Genomic DNA, 21219 nt, shown 5'->3' with positions numbered 1-21219 from the left:
TCATCATCATTATTATTATTATTATGAGGGAGCAGGGCTGTCTGTTGGTATTTTAGGTCGGAATATTTAATATGTTGATATTTAACAAAAAGTACCATTAATGCAGGAATCAAAATGACAAATTGTCTTTTTTTTTTCTCAAAACAATCCTGGTTTTCTGAAAGCAAATCCTTCACAGTGTCTCACAGCCTGTCTGTGGTGATTCTTACTACTGAGCACCATCTGCAGGTCAGGGCTGAATCTCTCTCTCTCTCTCTCTCTCTCTCTCTTTCTCTCTCAGTTAGCTGTGAGCTCAGTGGCACGCCCCTCTCTCTCTCTCTCTCTCTCTCTCTCTCTCAGTTAGCTGTGAGCTCAGTAGCACGCCCCTCTCTCTCTCTCTCTCTCTCTCTCTCTCAGTTAGCTGTGAGCTCAGTAGCACGCCTCTCTCTCTCTCTCTCTCTCTGTGAGCTCAGTAGCACGCCTCTCTCTCTCTCTCTCTGTGAGCTCAGTAGCACGCCTCTCTCTCTCTCTCTCTCTCTCTCTCTCTCTCTGTGAGCTCAGTAGCACGCCCCTCTCTCTCTCTGTGTGTGTGTGTGTGTGAGCTGTGAGCTCAGTAGCACGCCTCTCTCTCTCTCTCTCTCTCTCTCTGTGAGCTCAGTAGCACGCCCCTCTCTCTCTGTGTGTGTGTGTGTGTGTGTGTGAGCTGTGAGCTCAGTAGCACGCCTCTCTCTCCTCAGCTCATCATGGCGGACGCCAGCAGTAACCACGTCCCTGTTTTATTCTCCTTTTCCGTGTTTTCGCGGCCGTCTTCGGTGCCTCTGGGCTCCGGGTATGAAGTGCTCGTGCAGAAGTTTCTCTCCATTTACGGCTCTCAGATCGACGTGCACCGCAAATTTCTCATTCAGGTGTTGTCAGAGGAATGGGGACAGTACGTGGACCTGCCCAAGGGCTTTGCCATAGCGGAGAAATGCAAGCTGCGCTTAGTTCCTCTTCAGTCGGATGTGAGGCGTGTTTCATGCATGCTGTTCTGTTGTAAATGTTGTTGTAACCTATATGAGTGTGTGTGTGTGTCGGTGTGTGTGTGTCTGTCTGTGTTGCCTCCGTGCTTGGCTTTCTGACCCGAAAATCCTATAAAAGCTAAATTACTGTATACTGTTTAAAATAATAGACTAACTCATTTACCCCATGGTGCTGTTAACACATTATGTGTACATGCACTGTTATTTAGTCCTGACTCGTATAACTTGTTGATTACAGAGGCAAAAATGAAACTGTCTGGTTGGTTGAGTCCCAAATGACTTTATATACCCTTTATAAGTGCACTACATGTGGTGTAAAGGAACGTGTCCCAGAGCGCACTGTGTAGTAAACTTGGAGCCCTTTTGTGATGCTGCAGTGCTTGTGACGCCATACAGCTTTGAAGGGCATTCTGTTTGCGTCATAATGACATCAAAGTTAATGTCAGATTGTGACATCATTACACTGTCATGCACAAAAAGGGGGGGGGGGGGGGATTTGAAATTTAAAAGCCAGTGAATTCTTAATAATGAAATGTAAACCAGGTTGAAATACATTACTTCGTAAGCCACACATCTGCAAACTGAATCTGAATTATTGAATCTGAAATTGTGAGCACTGAAAAAAAAATGAACTGTTGTCTCGGATGTCCAGGGTGTGTTCCTGTCTCACGCACAGTGTTCCCAGCATGGGCTCCAGATCCAGCACGACCCTGACCAGTTAGTTCCTGAAGATTTCTGAACATTGATGCTTGAATCTGAAACTGAAATAAAACTACTTTGAAGGTTTATTCAGAGCAAATGAATACAGATGTGTGGTTTCTGAAGTCATGTATTTCAGTGTGTTTAATGTTAAATTCAGTGGCTTTTATACTTGGCAATCTTTGTCTCTTTTTATTTCCATTATATACTCCATTATACATAGGTAAACTTGACGCACTAGCTTACAAACATGATTTATTTTTCAGCAGGATTAAAATATTTCTTTATACACTTTTCTGGATGATAAATGATTTTAGCGTTTTACAGTGGCTATGATTACTCGACGTAAACAGGCATGTTTGCATTGTGCAAACTAAAGGTGATGTAATAGTGAACTTGCAAATTGGGACATGTAGTCCCCAGAGACTTCCAGCTTTTGCATGACATCTGTTTCTGTGTAAATAATCCATGCATGACTGCCAATTTTTGTCCTTGAGTGAAAGGAAGGAAACATGACTAAATAAAATACATCTATTATATGTATTGAAGTAGCAATTGCATGTATCATATCATCTATTATTTCTCTCTAGCATTTTCAGATTAACTCAAAGTGAGGTGCTTTCTGTTTACTGGGTTATGTACTGTACCCTGTAAGTCTGGATTTAGTCGCAGCTTTGTGTTAATCAACTTAAAGTGACCTTTTTCATTAGGCCTATACTACAGTTTCCTTTTCAGCTTTAGAAAGCTAAGCTTTGTTTCTAAGACTGTATGATCATCTTTTATTATACTGCTTAAAGAAGGTCAGGTTTAGTGAATCTCTGGATGATGAACTTGGAGTTGATTAAACTGGTAATAAGTGAGATGGAAAAGAAAGTATAGAAAATTGTGCACTTTATCAGGTAGATATAGCACTTAAGGTGAGTTGTTTGTTCTTCCTTTACTGCAGATCCCTACATTGGGCAACCTTTCTCCAGCCACCACCATTTTCTTCTGCTGCGACATGCAGGAACGATTCAGGCCTGCCATCAAGTACTTTGGTGACATCATCAGCGTAGGCCAGAGACTGGTAAAGATTTATCCTGTTTCTGTCTGTCTGTCTGTCCCAATTCATCTCTCTGTCTTTCCACAGCAATAAGTTTTTAACTGTTATGTGATCTTCTGGCATATTTAGTATATTATAAATGGCACTGACACTGTGCAGACTTGACTATTTTTACAGAGACAGTAAGTTCAAGCAAGGACCGTTTATGTTCGTCAAATATATTTTTTTAATCAGACATTTTTATTGCCTTGATGCACTTGTGTGACTCATTTACAGACAGGTTTGACTTGGCTGTGACTTTGAGATGGTCTGTATATATTTCTTTTTCCGTTTTTCCTGAAGATCTGGAGTTTTTCTTCACTAACTTATAAAGTAAGGTCATGTCAATTGGTAAAATAGAGGCTTAGCGACACAGATATTCTAAAAAAAAATAGTATATAATTTTATTCAGTTTCAAATAGGAACATTTTCACATAATTTCATAAGACATAACTGGTTTCTTGTTCCTCTGAGTGTTGTAATTATTATAATTACTAATGAGTCACTGATGATTAAAGTGCACAGTCTGAGCTCGGATGGTTTAAGCGGCAGAGCTGCCAGACTGCCACTGCAGAGTGGAGTGAAGAGGAAGATGACAAGGTTTGAAAAGGTCGAAACAGACTAAAAGTCAAAGCTATCATTCAACTTCATCTGCAGCGAACAAGCCTTTTTTAAATGTTATTTATTGACTTTTGTGCACCATTTTGGTAAAAAGAAAGTACCAGTTTAAACCTTTTTTTCCCCAATCATGTCTTTTACTAAAAGAGGAATTAGGTCTTGACAAATGTGGAACAGTATGGAAATTCAGAGGTCTTTTTTTTGTGGGGGGGTGGGTATAGATAATCTGTTGTAAAGTAATATATACTTAAGACATTATATTTCCAATTTTTTGTCTTTAGACATTTTCATGATAATGATCTTTAAAACACAGCAAGAAAAATAAACATGAACATTTAAGAATGTAAAAAAACTAGAAACTCAAGAAAGTTATAAAACTAAACATAGAAACTGAACAAAGTAAAAAAAAAAAAAAAAGTCTGAATAGTGAAATGCAAGAAAGTTAAAAAAAAAAATAAAACACGGAAATTTAAGAATTTTTTTTAAAAAAAAAAGATAAATTAAAAAAAAACCAAATGTGGACATTAAGAATCTTAAATAAAATAAACATGGAATGTCAGGAAAGTAAACATAAACTAGACATGGAAATTTAAGAATGTTAAAAAAACTAAACATGGAAACTTAAGTGTGTCTCAAAAGGTCTTGATAAATGTATTATCTGTATTAAAGGCATTATGTTAAGGTTTCCTGTTCCATTGCTTCTTGTACAGTATTTGCACCTACACTTGAGTACACACGCCGGCCATAAGGAGGATTCACAAGCTTGTACAGAAGTGAAAAATCAGAAAGATGGCCCTGTTCAATAAGACCCTGTTTAACTGAATACAGGGTTTCAGGGAGGTTCATGTTGTGTTTTAGCTCCAGGGTGCTCGTATTTTGGGGATCCCTGTCATCGTGTCGGAGCAGTACCCTAAAGGCCTGGGTAGCACTGTACAGGAGATGGATCTGACCGGGGCCAAGATGGTCTTCCCTAAAACCAAGTTCTCCATGGTACTGCCGGAGGTGGAAGCTGTGCTGGCTGAGACTCCAGGGGCCCGAAGCATTGTGCTCTTCGGAGTGGAGGTTAGCGACACTAATGATTTTGTCATGCTCTGTTTCTCTCTGTCTCTCTCTCTCTCTCTCTCTGTTTTATGGCATTTTCCTGTCTGTTTTTTTGGGCTAATCATTTTAAAGAGTGAATGAATTGAATTATTTAAAGAATTTAATTATTTAGTTACTTTATTATTTCTTTCATTGCTGCACTTTTTTAGTTTTAGGTTGCACACTGAGGTAATTGCTGTAGCCAGTACTGCAGATGTATATGAAGAGAAACACTAGAGAAATTATTTTGCGATGGTTTTATCATTTGATGTACAATATGCAGTACGTGGCTTATCCGCACCTTGGACATTGTAGTAAGCATTGTAATAAAAAAAATTATGCAGAATACATCCATATACAGATATTATCTTAATAAATAAAAGTCTAATAATAATAATAGATGCTAGGCCTCCATGTTTTGGCGTTCATTGTTATTCTCTGTATATTGTTATTATATTCTCAGTTCAACACAAATAAATATTTGAATGGTTCATGGTCAGTTAAATATTCATATTGATTTATAAGTAAAATTCATGTACTGAAATGATTTTTTTATTCTACCAGAAGGGTTTATTTGATTGTAGTAGCTTGTAAACATTTCCATCTACTGGCACAAAATGCACTTTTGAGCAATTTTGCATCTCACGGTGATAATATGCAAAAATGTAAACATTTCTTTTTGTTTTTAATTGATAATAGACAGTAATAACTGCTTGTCAGTCACTCTAAAGAAAGCCTAATCTTGTGTGTGTAGACTCACGTGTGCATTCAGCAGACAGCGCTGGACCTGATTGGGAAGGGGTTTGAGGTGCACATTGTAGCAGATGCAACGTCCTCCAGAAGCATGATGGACAGAATGTTTGCACTAGAGGTAATGCGAATATAGATATGAAAAAATATGTGAACAAGCATGATTTTTATGCCACATTCATGATTTTATTTTACAGTTTTACATTGCATTACATTGCATCTAAACTGAATCAGAGTCAGAGTCAGTTTTATTTGTAGAGTATGTGTGAACACACAAGGAACACACACGTGACTCCATTTCACAGGAGCTAATTGGTCACAGTGAGTAAATACTGTACAATAAATATCCATAATAAATAAATGTACAGGGTTATTAACGTGTATTACAAAAATCTGTATATAAAGGAATTTATTGCACAGTAGAAGTAGGAGAAGAAAAAAGGTACACCAGGTGTTTAGTGATCTGAGCGGTTCTGTACTGAAGACTGAAAAAGTCTTTTAAAACACATGTCCGTTAACGAGCTTGCTGGCCTCTGGGAAGAAACCGTGTCTGGTTGTTTTGACGCTCAGTGATTTGTAGCATCTGCTGGAAGGAAGAAGTTCAAATACGGAGTGTACAGGATGTAAGGTGTCAGCGGTGATTTTGCCTGTTTCCTGACTCGGGAACAGTACAGGCAATGATCATTTATGCAGTCCTGACAATCTTCTGTGGCCTGATTCTGTCCTGATAGGTGGCTGAGCCAGACTAGACAGTGATGGATATACAAAGACAGACACAGTAGTGGTTCTGTAAAACTGGATTCACAGCTCCTGCGGACGTGTGTGCTTTGTTAATTGTCACAGGAAGTGCATCCTCTGGAGTGGGCTTTTGAGATGGACACTGTGTTAGTCTTCAGGTCCTACCACAGGTCCAGTGGTTCCTAGAAACCTGAAGCACTCTCTGGTTGACACAGTGATGTTTAAAATGGTAATTGGGGGTTGGTGCTGTGGAATTCTGTTTGAAGTCCACTGTCATCTCCCTGATTTAAGTGTGTTCAGCTCCAGGTTGTTATAACTGCACCAGAGAGTAAGCCCTTGTCCTGTCATCAGTAATTCAGTAAACTCAGACATAAGAGATAACAGTCAGGTTTCTCTGTTAACGCTTAAAATTAAAAGAGCAAGAGCTTCTTTATTCATTCGCTGTTTTCCATCTACGTTCATTGTTATGTTAATCAAAAATCCTATGTAGAAATACACTGAAAAAAAAGTTCATTGAATTTATTTCATTGAAATGCGTACGTCAGTTCTACGTGAATGAGCTGAGTTGACGCTCAATTAACACAATTTGTTTTTGTACAGCCAACATGATTTGATCATGACCTTTAAAACCCTGGAAGAAAGCCCAATTCTGTCATCCAAGCATGTGATCAAATCCAGGACCCTGGCCTTACGAGGCTGCGATGTTAACCAGGATGCTATCGTGCGACACGAGTTACCCAAGTTAATTTAAAACTATGATCATTTCTTCCAGTCATTTCCAACATCCTCGTCAGATTTTGTAACGTTATTGGATCGTGTTAATACTACATGAATTGAATGATCATACTCACGCTACATAATTCAAACTACTAGATTAGATACTTGTTTAAATTAAATTTAATATAAGCAATGATGAGAAACTAAATATTTTTATGTAAACTAGACATAATATTTTCTCTCCAATCTGATCGATCACATATTCTCTTTTTCAGTGCAATAGAGACAGCAAATGTTGGACACAACTTCCCAGAATGCAATGCAGCTATATGACACTGAGTTATGGCAGAGACTCGGCTATGAGATGACAATCGCAAGGCGTTGATGGTGGTATTAGCATGAAAATTGAAGCTTTGGAAGCTGATCTGGTTGAGCAGAGTGTACAGATGAGGAGATGAGAGAACAGGGTAGACTAAAGGACTAAAGCACTGCTGCACTGTGCTCTTTATGAAGCAAGGGGCATTGTAGGTAATGTACAAGTTTAACCTCAGAATTTTATTACAAAATAAATCGTGGATGTTATTGGAGATCATGTGTTAATTGTGAAGATTAATATGCGAGTCTTCAGGGTGGAGTTTTCCTTTAATGCACAGAGAGCAGTGAGTGATGAGACTGGAGGTGGCTTTAGCATCTTATCATGTCAGCATGTGCAGTAAATGGAGGCTGTAGGCTTCACAATTTGTAATCTAATCACTGAGACTGTTCCACTAATGAGGTATCTTTGACTTTCTCATTTCTCGAGCACTCTGGTCAAGGATAATCCTGTCATTCTTGTATAAATGTGGTTTTATCCTGCAAGCAGTTGGCAGGACATTGTATCCCGGACACTTGGTGGTGGTTTATGTTCCGCCCTCTGAAGTTTTCTGAGTGGACTTTTCTATTTATTGGGATTTGTCATGCGTCTTGGCCGGAGTCGTAAATCTTTCGGGCTGCTGCCTTAGGGTTTGTCGTCCAAAAAAACACATTCTGTATTATAAATCTTCTATAATATATTTGGTGCCAGGTTGGCACGACTGAGCTTGGCAGTGATCAATACTTGAGGTTCTTTCCAGGGATCTTGGCTATTTCTCTGAGTTTTATCACCACAATGAATGTGAGCATTACTGTCCACATCTGATGTAATTTCACTGCAGTCGAAGTGCAGCCTCACTGAGAAATCTACTCATTTTTTCCTGCTGATAAGTTTAAGTTATAGATTTCTTCTGATATCTTTCAAGTGATAAAGTGTTCACAGTATTTTGAATTGGTATTTGTATTTGGACCAATATTGATTTTAAACTCTTGCTGAAATTCATTTTTCATGAAATAAAAATAATAAACCAGGCCTTGAGGCTGTATTAAGACTGGAAAACAATAAACACACACACACACACACACAGTATTTTCAATGCTGACAATGCATTTTATTTTGATTAAAACCATTGCTGCCGGAAGTAGTATTTATGATTTATGAGTACACAGCACTGTTTGGCTAATAAAAGCTGCTCTGTCTCTCAGCGGCTCGCACGTACCGGCATCATCATCACCACCAGCGAGTCAGTCCTCCTGCAACTCGTGGCGGATAAAGAGCATCCGAAGTTCAAAGAAATCCAGAACATCATTAAGGCCAGCGCTCCTGAGTCAGGCCTGCTCTCAAAGGTCTGAGCGACGTGACGCACTAAACTTACTTCCACTGTTGGCTTCATATAATGTCTCTTAGAGATTTTGCAGAAATGCTTCAGCTGTGTGTTACCTCATATATTTGAAATCGTTCCAAACTGTAGTGGTGGATTAGCCAGCATTTACTTTTAGATGTGCCGTGCAAAAAAACTGGTTAGTCCCACGTATTTATTCATTGTTTAATGGATTTCCTGCTTTGTAGACTGAACAAAATCTACAAAACTGATGCAGCAAGTTAATGAACGAGTTTATTTAGTGTAACATTGTGCTGTTGAACGTGAGGACACCACTGCAAGCATGAATGTAGCATAGCCACTCTGACAACCATAACAGCCTGGAAGTGTGTCCTTACTTTCTGGTCAAGTCTCTAACTTTCTTTTCTTTCTAAGCTTTAAAAATACACAAATTCATAGAAACCCCTGAATTCCCTTACCTTCAAATTACCTTCAGAAACACATTTAATGTGTATGGAAAATTGGGTAACAGCTGAGATGTATTCAATACACTGTAATCCAACACTATTATAAATAAATGTGCAGTAGAAGGTCACAAGCGTTAGACTAACCTCGGTGACTGAACAGATGGTCTAATTAGGAGATTAATGAGCCATTGGAGCATGAGGACTTGCGCTGCTTTAGTGTCTGTACTGAATTATTAACTTGTAATATGTTTAGTACTGTTTCTGTGGCATTTTGCTTGAATAGGGCTATAAAGAAAGTGATCAAAATGTATGTTCTGTGTATCTCCCCTAAACTGTAATCGTTTAACATGCTTTTTTTCCCCTCTTTTCTTTAAAACATAGTTACTGACCTGTTCTGTCTTGTGCTTTATATATTGAAGTCTACTTTCTCAAGCCATTAGTTAACATCATTATAAAACACATGAATATTAATATGATAGGAATGGCACTTAATTATGAACAATGTTACAACAAGACACTGGGAATAAGTGTTGGGGTAAGGTGTGGTGTTAATTCTTAATTTTGATCTTTAATTAATTTGATGTAGAAAGTTAATCTTTGTAGTGGAATATATTTATTTTTAACATATGTATGGGTTTTTTGCTTATCCTTTAATATCTTGTTGTTGTTGCTGGTGTGTGGTGTGTATTTGAAACAGTTTGTGTGTATTGTTTTTTTTTTCCCCACTATTTTACATGTTTTCTGAGTCACTTTATGCCCAAAAATCCTTATAAACTGCACTGGCACTGCATTGCCCCTTAAGTCTGTAAAGGTTGGCGTGTATGTGTATGTGTATGTGTGTGTGTGTGTGTGTGTGCGTGTGTGTGTGTGTGTGTGCGTGTGTGTGTGTATGTCTTTACGCTTTGGCATTCTTTTTGTTTGTGTGTTAGATCTGTTAATGTCTGGATACACTTAAGCTAACTTTGCTCAGACATGATTTTTTAGCTTTTATCACATGTACAAAAACATGCATTTTTATGTAACTGAATGTATCTGGGTGTTTCAGCAGATTTTCATGCTGTGAGAGTGAAAGCAAGGGAAATATAGCAAGATCTACTCATTAGGTTTTTCGCCTACATTATGTATTGCAGAACTATGATTTAATGCATACATATTTTTTGGTTATCACTATAAAATAACTGTTTTATAGTGTTAGGGAGTGTTCAGTCATGGAGATTACTTGATACAGTATGTCCTTCATTTTTATAAGTTAACTTTTATTCATTTAAAAGGCAGATGATTAGCAATCCAAGGAGTGATGTTTCAGTACTTACAATTATTGCTCGATAAACAACCTAGAAAATGATATTTATTGCTGTTTTCCTTGCTTAAAAATGTCATGCAGTACATCATTACCACCACATGTGGTGAAGTGTAGTGATGTGCAGAGGAATTATAATATAAATGAATGATGAATAAGTAACACACTTCCACGACTGTCTAATTAAAAGCTTGTGTTTTGAATTCCTGAATAAGATGAGCTTTAAATGATTTTCCACAAAATACATTTTAGTAGTTTCTCAAACAACCTCCAGCATTTCCCTGTTTTCCATAAACGAGACTGTAGTTAGTTCAAATCAAGTACTTTTCTGTATCTGTGCTGTAGAAAATACTGAACTGTCTGTGTTTCAGATTTTATAAAAATGTTTTTGCAAAAGTCCTGCTGCTTAAGCGTATCCAGACCCTAACTGAGAATGCATCTGTGAACTAGCCTCCAGCAGATGTTTGTGAATCAGTGTGTGAGAAGGACAAATATATACAGTGCCTATTTATGGACAGGTCCAAACTGATTGTACTTCTCGCAGGTAGCCTACTTGATGTGACAAAATACTTGTGCACTTTGTTCGCATTATAGTATAAGAGCACATTGATTTTTGTAATGGCTAACGTAAAGTATGTAATAAATGTTTATATTCACTGTATTAAGTCTTGTAAATGCTGGTTTTGTTTTACAGGGTATTGATTTGTTTAAAAATGAACAGCAACTTAGTCTAAAAGAAAGCATTAAGAGGTTAAGTAATGTCAGATATATATATATATATATATATATATATATATATATATAGTGTATAGCTGCCAGCAGTGAATGTTTATGAATTATGTGGAGAATGAAATGAAAGATTTGATTTATTAAAAGATGGAGGAGCAACGTGATAGTCAAACTGACTCTGTCATCGTTGCAGATTACATACACGGGAACGGATTGTGGTTGTGCTTGATCATTCATCTGCTCTGGGAGAACTTGTATACTTTAGTTAGCCATCAAAAGGTGATAACAGACCAAAGGCACTGCAAAAAAAAAAAGAAAAAAAGATCTACAATGAACTTCTTGACAGCACAGACTGAAAATACAAAGACCTCAATTGCTTCTAGCATCAATACAGGCTGAAAACTAGGTAATCGTTGCAGGATAAATAAGCTCTTTAATCCTTTCTAGGACAATTTATATAGGACATCATACATTTACTTTTATTCATTTGGCAAACAGTTTTATTTAACCTGACTTACAAGTGAGGCAGAATGCAATCCAGGCATACAGATATTTTATAGTGTAAAATCTGAAGAAAAAAAAATTATATCTTACCAAACTTTAGTATTACATTAAACACTAAGCAACATATAAATAAAACAAACAAACAAACATACAAAAAACAGTAAGAGGATTTTGTGAAACTGCTCAAAAACCATCTGAACTTGCTAATCAGGTGAACGTGACCACTGTCTGGGTGTGGCCTAATATTCTAATTAGCATATTTGATTGACAGTTCTCTTTTCAAGATTTACAGCTTGTTACATCATTGAAGTAGAACAGTGAAGAAAAGAAAAAGTGCAAATAAAAAAAACACCATTTTTATTTTATTACACTATAGTTTCATCTTCTGTTTCAGAAGAATTATTTTGTTTATTAATATTGCATAGTATTTATACTAACTTGTGAATGTCAGTGACTTCAGTTTATACACATACCTTTTCTGTCAGTAGCACAGAGCCATGTGCTGACAGATTCAGGAATAATTGTCAACTTTTTGATTTAGATTAATTGGATAAGCTGTGCAGTCATTATCAGACAAAACAAAGAACTGCATCGTAATTACACTGCGAAAAGTAGAGTGTTCTGTGTGAGAAAAAGATAAATAACACACCCCAAGCTATCTTTGTCCTTGTCACTGTGATGGACATAGTGATGGAAAATAATAACTGCACACACACAGTGATATAGTCCCCACCTGCAGTCTTTTACATTTATATTCGTATAACGGATGAGGCCCATGACAGATTGAATCATTATAAATCATTTCAAGATGATGTTCACCTCTAAACATTTTGCATATTTATCAAATTTCATTGCCAACTGAAGTGCTGAGACAGTGGATCAGATAAAGATGTCTAAATAATGTATTTTCAATTGGATTTTAATGAATGAATTAGAAGTCTAAATTATTAATATTTTTCTTGCATATACATCTGGAGTTCTATTAGACTAAAACCTAAAACTCACCCAGTCATCATCATTATAGATGCTCTTTTTTGTGATAGGAGTACATGTATGTATTTTCCCCAGAGCAAATGCAATGAAATGGAGAAGGGGCAGTATGTTTAAGACTTGTTAAACATCCACTTTCCATTTAGGATTAATCTAATCTCACTTTTATTATTTATATAATATAATTCTTTATAAAAGCAGATTCATACTTATTCACCAATAAGTAACTTATTGTAATAAATGTATGTACATTATGTCAGATTTGCACATGGTTTCTGGTCACTTGGTGGTGCTATTATTCCTTATAGTGTCATAACTATTGTATATTGTGTTTCTTTACATTAGGCCTTGAACAAACTCTTGTGTAAACTCATACAATATTTAAATAACACAATAGCGAATCCTCAAACAGGCCTAGCAGTAATAACAGTCATAGCAATAATAAAATAAACAGTAATAGCTTGTGAAACAAGAGGCTTTACTAATCCACTGAACCATGGGGTAAATTAAAAGTCTGTTCCTGCTTTAATTTTCTAAATCAGTCTCTTTTTTGTGTCACCACAATTGGCACAGTGATAACAATCACAATTACGCAAACTGACAGAATGACTGAAGTCAGTATTCTGCAAATTTTGTTCCTTTTAAGTTCTGCTTCCTTCTTTTTCAGCAGGGAGTCAAAGCCTGGGGTGTAGAGATCCTCCAGCCAAAAATTCAGTTTCCTAGGGTCTTCCTATGAGAGAAAACAAATCATCAGGAGTGGGCATGTTCTAAAGAAGTGGTCTGCAACACTGAACACAACTATTACACAGAGCATGCTTTCCCATTAAAATATTAATGTTCCCATTATTATGCCTTAATCTCTTGGATTAATATTCAGATAGCCATCCTAAATCACATTATTCAGTAACTACTATAAATAATATAGTAACTACAATGAAATTAATTGTAAAGTAATTATGTAGTTATGAGTGTGTGTGTGTGCTGTATATGGTATCCTGTGATGGACTGGCATCTGATCCAGTGTTTCCGAGATAGGCTCCGAAGTGGGGAATGCTAGTCTGGATCCATAGATGGGTCCCAGAAGGTTTAAGGGTTTAATATGTGGATCTCACTATACATCTGAATTACTGTGATATTAAATCTGATATATTAATATTCAACTGCACTAATACTGTATGTTCCTGTATTGGTTGGGTGCCATGCTATTCAATGTAGTGACATTTACGCTCATGAGTATAACAGTGTGAGTAGACTATTGACTATTGCAAGCATTAGTTCTCACCTATCTCTTATTCAGTACCATTTTTTGAGTGACAATACAAATAATACCACTCTGTACCTGTAGATAACTGGCTAGGTTGCCATGCAAAGAATGTCTGTCATAGTCCTCAATGGTCCAGGATGGTTTAGATCTCTGGTTCTCCTCCATGTCGGCAGTCCTTAGGTCTACGTAGAGAGGGTTTTGCTTGATCTTTGGTTTCAGAGTGAGTGGTGTGATGTGCTGTTCCAGCTCACTGTCTCTGAAGTTAAGACTGCCCTCTGGTGATGGTGGTCTTTCTGCCTCCTTCTTTGCCCTCCGCTCTCCCTGAAGGAAGAATATAGAATGAACATACAGGTTGAAGCCAATGAATATGTCAAACTATATACTATAAACTATATACTATAAATATATATATATATATATATATATATATATATATATATATATATATATATATATATATATATATAAATGATGAAAGCCTCCAGCAATATGCATAGAGACCGACTGAAATTTCAGGCTGAGCCTTGACTGTAACATCTGTAACATTAATTTACAGGGAATAAAGATTATACATAGGAAACAGCATATGCAGTATATGTTTCATTAAATGCTGAAATATGAATATGACACAGCACCCTTAGATGTAAGCTTGGGTTAGTTCATGTCTGTTCAGATAAGACATGTGGTAGATTTGTGTAAAAATAGATTTCATATCAGAAAAGTGAGAAGCACACTGTAAAACCCCGCATCATGCATACTCATTAAATTTGGAAAAATACATTGTAGGTACAAAGACCAGCGGAAAAATAAAATTTAGGATGAAAGCACAGTGGAAAAATACGATTTAAGTAACAGAGACCAGTGGAAAAATCTAATTTATGTACAAAGACCAGTGGAAAATAAAATGTAGGTACAAAGACTAATGGAAAAATACAATGTATGTAACAAAAATCAGTAAAACAAAACAAACCAAAAAAAAAAAAAAACATTTAGGTACCAAAGACCAATGGGGAAAAAAAATTTATTTAGGTACAAGGACAAGTAAAAAAATAAAATTAAATTTCGGTAAACACTAGCGGAAACATCAAATTTTAGTAACAAACAATAGTAGAAAAAGGGTACAAAGGCTAATGAAAAAACAAACTTGTACAAAAAAAATATGCAATTTATGTAACAAAGTCTAGTAGAAAAATCAAGATGTAGATATAAAGAGCAGTAGAAGCATATATTTGAGGTAATAAACACCAGTTGGAAAATAAAATTTAGGTACAAAGAGCAGTGACAAAATGACATTTAGGTACAAAGACAAAAGACCAAGTCCAGCAAATGTCAAACAGGCTCAAATATACATCTAATGATATTTTAAACATAATCTTAAGGATATTCCAAATACTCTAAAAATATTCAAGAATGTATTTTAAAAATGGTCTCTGTGTAAAATTATAATATAATCAGATATGTTTGTTTTTCTGTAGAAATTTCTGACAAAAGGGTGACCAAAGACTTTTCTAGCAACTCTAAAAAAAAAATCATTCAAATCAACACAAATTTCACCAATCCATGATTTGTACAATCAAGCCTTATGTTTTGCTCGTGGTGCTCTTGAGAGCTCCCCTACCTGCGAGTAGACTCTGTTGTGCCACTGCCTCTGGCCGGAAAGTGCTGCTCCTATCTGGAACATTCCGTGGGTGGCTGGTAGCATCCCCACATCAAGCTGGAGGAATTTCTCTGGATGATTATTATTGGGGAGAACAGTAACGTCCATGTTTATATCCAGCTAACATGGACTTCTCTTGACTCAAGCTCACTGCACTCATTGCTTATTAATGAAGAAGCAGGTGTCAGTGGCAGTGTGTGTAACCCTATCTGACCCATGGCTTGGTTTAAGGAACCCAGTTGGGAGAAAAGAGAAGACTCACACCTATGAGCTGTTGACTATGTAACACAGCTAGCACTCTAATGACATTTTCTGCCTTTCTCCCTTATTTCCAAGTTATGGAGCTGTTAAAACAAATATCAGTGTTTATTTGAATGTCCAGAAGAGAATTTGATTCTTAGCCCAGGATGTTTCTTGGATGTGTTTTAATTTTAATGTACTAACAGTGCATTATATCTAGCAATCATGGTAGTATCAGCGAAATGTGCAGTATATCTCTCTATACTGCATAATATTATAAGAATATTACAAAAATATTTTTCTAAATTTAATACGAATCCCAACAAGTGGTGTAAGCAATTTACATTTCAGCTCTATTAAAAAGTAAAATAAGGAAATGTTAACTGTTTGAGTTAACTGGTTACTTGATGTCTGCTTGTTACACTTTCTTAAGGACCCCCTAGCTATGACCACAATACATCTATCCTTATTCTTGAACATCAGTCCAGTTGTAGCTTTTTTAGAGTTCAGATTTAGTATTCAGTCACCATTACTCGACATCACTGAGCTGCATAGTCTGGTGCTTTTCATGCTCTGCTGATTACTGAGCTCTGTTGTGTAAACTGAAGTGCCAAGGTCAGAGATTCTTACCACTAGAGGGCCTAGGTGATTTAGGTGACGTAGGTCAGAGTGTGGCGTCACAAAAAGTCTGTCTGGATGTCACATAAGACAGACAGGAAGGGAGAGAGGGACAATTGTTTAGCAGCATGTTGCATTCAGACCAGCTGTTCTTTTCCATCACCGTACTGACTGGGAGCAACCAGCTTTCAAGCATCCAGGCTCAATTCTCCAGCGTCAATTTGCCACTACTTTAAGCTTATAATAAACTTCTGAAAACTAATTTGGCAGATCCTAATTACCTTCTGAGGGCTTGTGTGCATAACTTTGAATACGAAAAACTGTATTAAATGTTGATTATGATACCAAATTGATATCATATAGGCCTACACGGTAGAATTTACTGAGATATCAGCAGTGTCACACTCCAAGCTTTCCACTCTAAATCTTCAGCTAATTACCTTCACAAGTGTATGTAAAGGTAAATTAAGCATGAAATTCCACAGTGCTGTAGCAAGTTTCTCAGTTTCAGTTTTTAAGTTTCTCAGCCTCTTTCTCATCTCTTGAAAATGATAACAAGGTTCTCTGGAAGCACGCTTTACCTAGGGTCCCTGGGAAATCACTTCAACTATTCTCCCCACCGTGGCGCCATGTTTCCGATCATTGAAATCTTGGAAATTGGTGTCTGTAAACGGCATGTCTAGGATTGTGAGAGAAGAGTACAGAGCTTTAACAGTTTCACAAGGGAGGGAAAGCAACATTTATTGTGGATCATGTGCATGTGTTGTGAAACCTGAAGGTCTGAGAAACAGCAACTAGCACATATAATATGCAAACTAATTAGAAAGGATTTTTATGTATTCTTTGAATGCTATATTGTTCTAACTTTCTGAAGGTGTTCCACATGAAAATGATAACCAGGTTCTCTGGAAACACACTCTGCCTAGGGTCCCTGGGAAATCAGTTCCACTATTCCCCTACAGTGACTCCATGTTTCCAGTCATTGAAATCTTGGGAATTGGTGCCCATCAACAGCACGTGGCATGTCTGGGATTGTGAGAGAAGAATACAGAGCTTTAACAGCTTCAAGAGGGAGGAAAAGTGAAATGTATTGAGGATCACGTGCATGTGTTGTGAAATCTGAAGGTACACAGGCTTCTGTTTGAGAAACAGCAACTGGCACAGGTAATACGTATAAAGATTTTTTATGCACTTTCTAAAGGTGTTCCACATGAAACCTTTTGTAAAAGGCAAATGCTCTCTTACAAGGTTATACACAGAACACTTGTTGAAAAATCAGACTGTTAACCGGTCAAACTGTTAGACCATCTTTGTCATCTGGTAAGTGCTGGTTCAAAAGAGACAGTTTCCAAATGAAAGCTTCTGATGCTACATATTAGACAATTTGTTTTTAAGAAAACACAACAGCAAGGCAATTAGAAAATCTCAAACATATATTGTTCAATTTAGTCAAGTAATAAGGAAGCTGAAAACAGCTGGGAACAGTCTTCCATCTTGACCAGCTAGGCCTGTGTTTTGTTAGCTGGTAGCTGGTCAGACAAAGATGGATTATTCCAACGCAATGGAAAATGTTGGGTTTGGTTTTAAACAGTACACCATAAAGGCAGACGTGTCTTTGTATACAGCGTGGTGGAGTCTGGAGACTAAATTCTACAGTCCATTTATAATCTCAAGATGGACAAAAGAAGTTCTCATGAGCTCCTGAGGTAAAGTGAGTAGCTCAAAGCTACTTCAGTCCCTGAGGTAAAGGAAACGTGGGCGTGGCTCAAAAGGCGTCAGGTAAATCCTGACAAAAACAAATAAAGAAGCTCATTCTTCCCTTCTTGCTTTTCTTTCCTCTGGGTCATTCATATATATTTTTCACTCTTATGTACCTCATTTGTCATAATGTTATAAGTTAACGCCACCCTGTTTGCGAGAAAGGCGCTATATGAATGACAGAATGATTTTCTTCTCTGTGTAACCAAGTGACAATGCTAAACCGTTAGCACGACGGCGTACAGTATGTGTGTGATGTGGAGCGCTCCATTAGATTTCCCTGAAGCTGCCCGTTATTTTCGGAGGACGCTCCGCCCAGCGACTGGCGAGGGGGAAAAAAAGAGAAGAAAAACTCGCTTTACTTTCACAGCCGGGCTCATGTTCAAGCTGCTGCAGGCGGACGAAGCTGACGGAAAAGTGTCGAAGTCGGAAAAACCGAGCGAAGTTATTTAGCGTGCCAAATAGTAAACAACATGGCGAGTCAGTCAGCGGAGGACGCAGTAGCGTAGAATCACTCGCGCTGCCGTAGTCACCTAACTAACTGGGGTGAAGTGTGAAACTGCCTTGAATTTGCTTTCTGAGGGAGCTTTGAGATCATCACTATGGCATTTAAGGAGTCTTCGGGGAAAGGGGGAAAAAAAAGCGTGGAAACGGCAACCTTTCGGTAAACAGTAGCGTGATTGTGTGAGAAGATGAAGAGTTTACGCGGCGTCGGTTCTCATTGTAACGGATTGGACAAGTCTCTGTGCCGAGCAGGACACTTCACGTTAACGGAGGGATTTCCTCTAAAGAACTACACTATTATGTAAATGTAACATAAACGTCCCAGGAGGGAAGTGTGGAGGCTGGAGTTGAGGGACACTGGCTGATTTTGCTCTGTCCTGAGGATGTCCTGGCGCGTGAAAGGTCGCATTTACATGCTTGAGGACGTACTTCCTCAAGTGCATGTTACACTGCAGTGTTCACTCAACCCTGCAATACACCTTTAGCTTCTGTTTCCTCTTAAATGATCAGCTGTGTTGATTTTATCATGGCATTGAGGTCTAGAAAAGCGTGGACGAATGTGATGGTCGGGCTTTTGCTCGGGTTCACGGCAGCATCCTGGCTTCTGGTGCCCCGGGTCACTGAGCTCAAAAAGACCTCCGTGTGCTCGCCCTACAGTCTAGGTAAAGTTTCAGAAATGGTAAGAACCCCTATAACTAACGACGCCTGGCACGAGAGCCAGCGCAAACCATCCTCCAGCAGAGAAAGAAGCTACGAAGAGGTGGATGAGGAGCAAAGTGTGGACAAGCCAAGCCATGGAGGACCCATTCCCCATCCCAAACACTTCCTCTACGTTGGAGTCATGACTGCCAAAAAGTACCTGGACTCAAGAGCAGTGGCTGTGTATAAGACCTGGGCACCGAGCATCCCAGGAAAGGTGGAGTTCTTCTCGAGCCATGGCTCCGACTCCGTGCCACTTCCTTTCCCACTGCCGGTGGTCTCGCTGCCAGGCGTTGACGATTCGTATCCGCCACAGAAGAAGTCCTTCATGATGTTGAAGTACATGCACGATCACTACCTGGACAAATACGAGTGGTTCATGAGGGCGGATGATGACGTCTACATCCGAGGTGAAGAAGCCAAACAGGGTTCTGGGAAGTGGTGTGTCCTGTGCTTTTAGTGCCAAGGGTGCAATTACGGAATGGCAGCTTCCCTTCAAAAAGCTTTTAATGAACGTTCAAGCTTTGAAATATGTCCAGCTGCTGCTGCCAGTACAGGCAGTATATTTACTTTCACTATTTCCTGTCAAGCGAAGTGTAAATCTTAGTGTGAGCTATTGGAAATCCATGAAAGACTGCTTATATGACTAAGGGAGGCTAAGCGAAATATAGGAGCCTCACCTTTCAGGCAAATCTCGTACAATAAACCAATTGGTACAATGTTCCTGCAGTACGATAAAAGGCAGCATTACTTTGATGGTTATCGCTCATGTACAGGCATGAAGGTCTGGATAAAATACTTTCTTTTGGATTAATATTCATCATAATGTTTTATAAAAGACATTTTCAAATACATCACCAGTGTATTATAGACTATCTAATCTCATTCTGTGGTTTTATATGCTCTGGGTGCTGTTCCTTGTACTTTTATTTAATTGAATTGATTCAAGCATAAAGTTTTTAGTGTAATTATGTAGTTATTTGTCATATTAGCACGATTGAACAGTGACCTACAAAAAATGAAGTCGGCAGGCTGAAGATTGCTGTGCTGACGTGGAGAAAAATGTCATGTATTAGAGGAGGATCAGTTGTGCTTCTCATTACCTCTGTCCTTATATACTACTTATGTACTACTGTCCTTAGTTTGTTCTCCAAGAACATATTTCCATGAACATGTTTAGTCAAAAGCAAAACAAAAGATTTTATTTGTGTAAATGAACTGCAATGTTCGGTCATATCGATACTTGTACTGTAGTAAATAGAAGTGCTCTGCGTCATGGGCCCTGAGAGTTGTGGTGATTTGTTTCTTAGTTTAAGAAGCTTTGTGCTAATCCTTTTTGCTTGTGAGTGTGATTTAACCCAGTGATTTTCCTCTTTGGTTTGTCTCTGGAGTCGTATGTATTTTTTATTGGTGGCACTTTTAATAAAGAACAACAGAAATCTTTTTAAACTAAGAAACAGTAATAGCAGAAGTTTTGTAAGTAAGGTGTAACTTATATGTCCCATTTCAAATTCACTGAATGAACACTGAAAGCCAGGAGCAGTACCAGATGAAATGTGTGCTCTTTTTATTGACCCTGTCATATAAATACTGAGGTGGAAAACCCTCACATATTGGTTTCATAAAAGAAGAATGATGTCTCTTAGAGCTCTTGAACAGTGAAGTTTCTTTAAGAGCCAATGTTTACATGCCCTAAGGACAACCCAAATGTAATAATCTCGCCCCCTCTCATAATTTTTTCCCCGTCTTTCTGTCTTAGGTGAAAAGCTGGAGCTCTTCTTGCGCTCGCTCAACAGCAGTAAGCCTCTGTATCTGGGTCAGACAGGTCTAGGCACCACAGAAGAACTGGGCAAGCTGGCACTGGAGCCCGGAGAGAATTTTTGCATGGGTGGCCCGGGCATGATCTTCAGTCGCGAGGTGCTGCGCATGATGGTGCCCAACATCGGCACCTGTCTGAGGGAGATGTACACGACGCATGAGGACGTAGAGGTGGGCCGCTGCGTCCGCCGATTTGGGGGAACCCAGTGCGTCTGGTCATATGAGGTAAGCCACCGTTAATGCATGGTATGGAGGCTTAGATGTACTTGTTTCTCCTTATTTGCTAAGTGATATCAAGTCTTCTGTTTCTTCCTGTA

General features: G+C 38.1%; 3 protein-coding genes across 3 annotated transcripts in view; 2 read left to right on the top strand and 1 right to left on the bottom strand.

Annotated features, from left to right (window-relative positions):
* The first annotated feature begins 629 nt into the window (after window positions 1–629).
* isoc1 (isochorismatase domain containing 1) lies at window positions 630–10782 on the top strand. Its single transcript, XM_026942023.3, has 5 exons — window positions 630–980; window positions 2644–2763; window positions 4255–4458; window positions 5231–5347; window positions 8239–10782. Exons 1-5 carry the CDS (start codon window positions 723–725, stop codon window positions 8383–8385), a joined length of 846 nt encoding a protein of 281 aa, XP_026797824.1. The 5' UTR covers window positions 630–722; the 3' UTR covers window positions 8386–10782.
* A 110-nt stretch (window positions 10783–10892) lies between these two features.
* On the bottom strand, window positions 10893–15374 carry LOC113543668 (major intrinsically disordered NOTCH2-binding receptor 1-like). Its single transcript, XM_053241524.1, has 3 exons — window positions 15227–15374; window positions 13674–13929; window positions 10893–13070 (listed from the first exon to the last, which is right to left on the bottom strand). Exons 1-3 carry the CDS (start codon window positions 15371–15373, stop codon window positions 12883–12885), a joined length of 591 nt encoding a protein of 196 aa, XP_053097499.1. The 5' UTR covers window position 15374; the 3' UTR covers window positions 10893–12882.
* A 2342-nt stretch (window positions 15375–17716) lies between these two features.
* Window positions 17717–21219, top strand: part of chsy3 (chondroitin sulfate synthase 3) — a 46298-nt gene continuing 42795 nt past the window's right edge. Inside the window, exons 1-2 of the mRNA XM_026942077.3 lie at window positions 17717–19494; window positions 20844–21127. Of these exons, the coding sequence (XP_026797878.1) occupies window positions 18888–19494; window positions 20844–21127 (891 nt within the window). The 5' untranslated portion in view covers window positions 17717–18887. The remainder of the gene's footprint in view (window positions 19495–20843; window positions 21128–21219) is intronic.

Source organism: Pangasianodon hypophthalmus, chromosome 17, assembly GCF_027358585.1.
Source record: "Pangasianodon hypophthalmus isolate fPanHyp1 chromosome 17, fPanHyp1.pri, whole genome shotgun sequence".
Taxonomy (NCBI): Eukaryota; Metazoa; Chordata; class Actinopteri; order Siluriformes; family Pangasiidae; genus Pangasianodon; species Pangasianodon hypophthalmus.
This window is presented reverse-complemented; position numbering and strand designations above follow the sequence as displayed.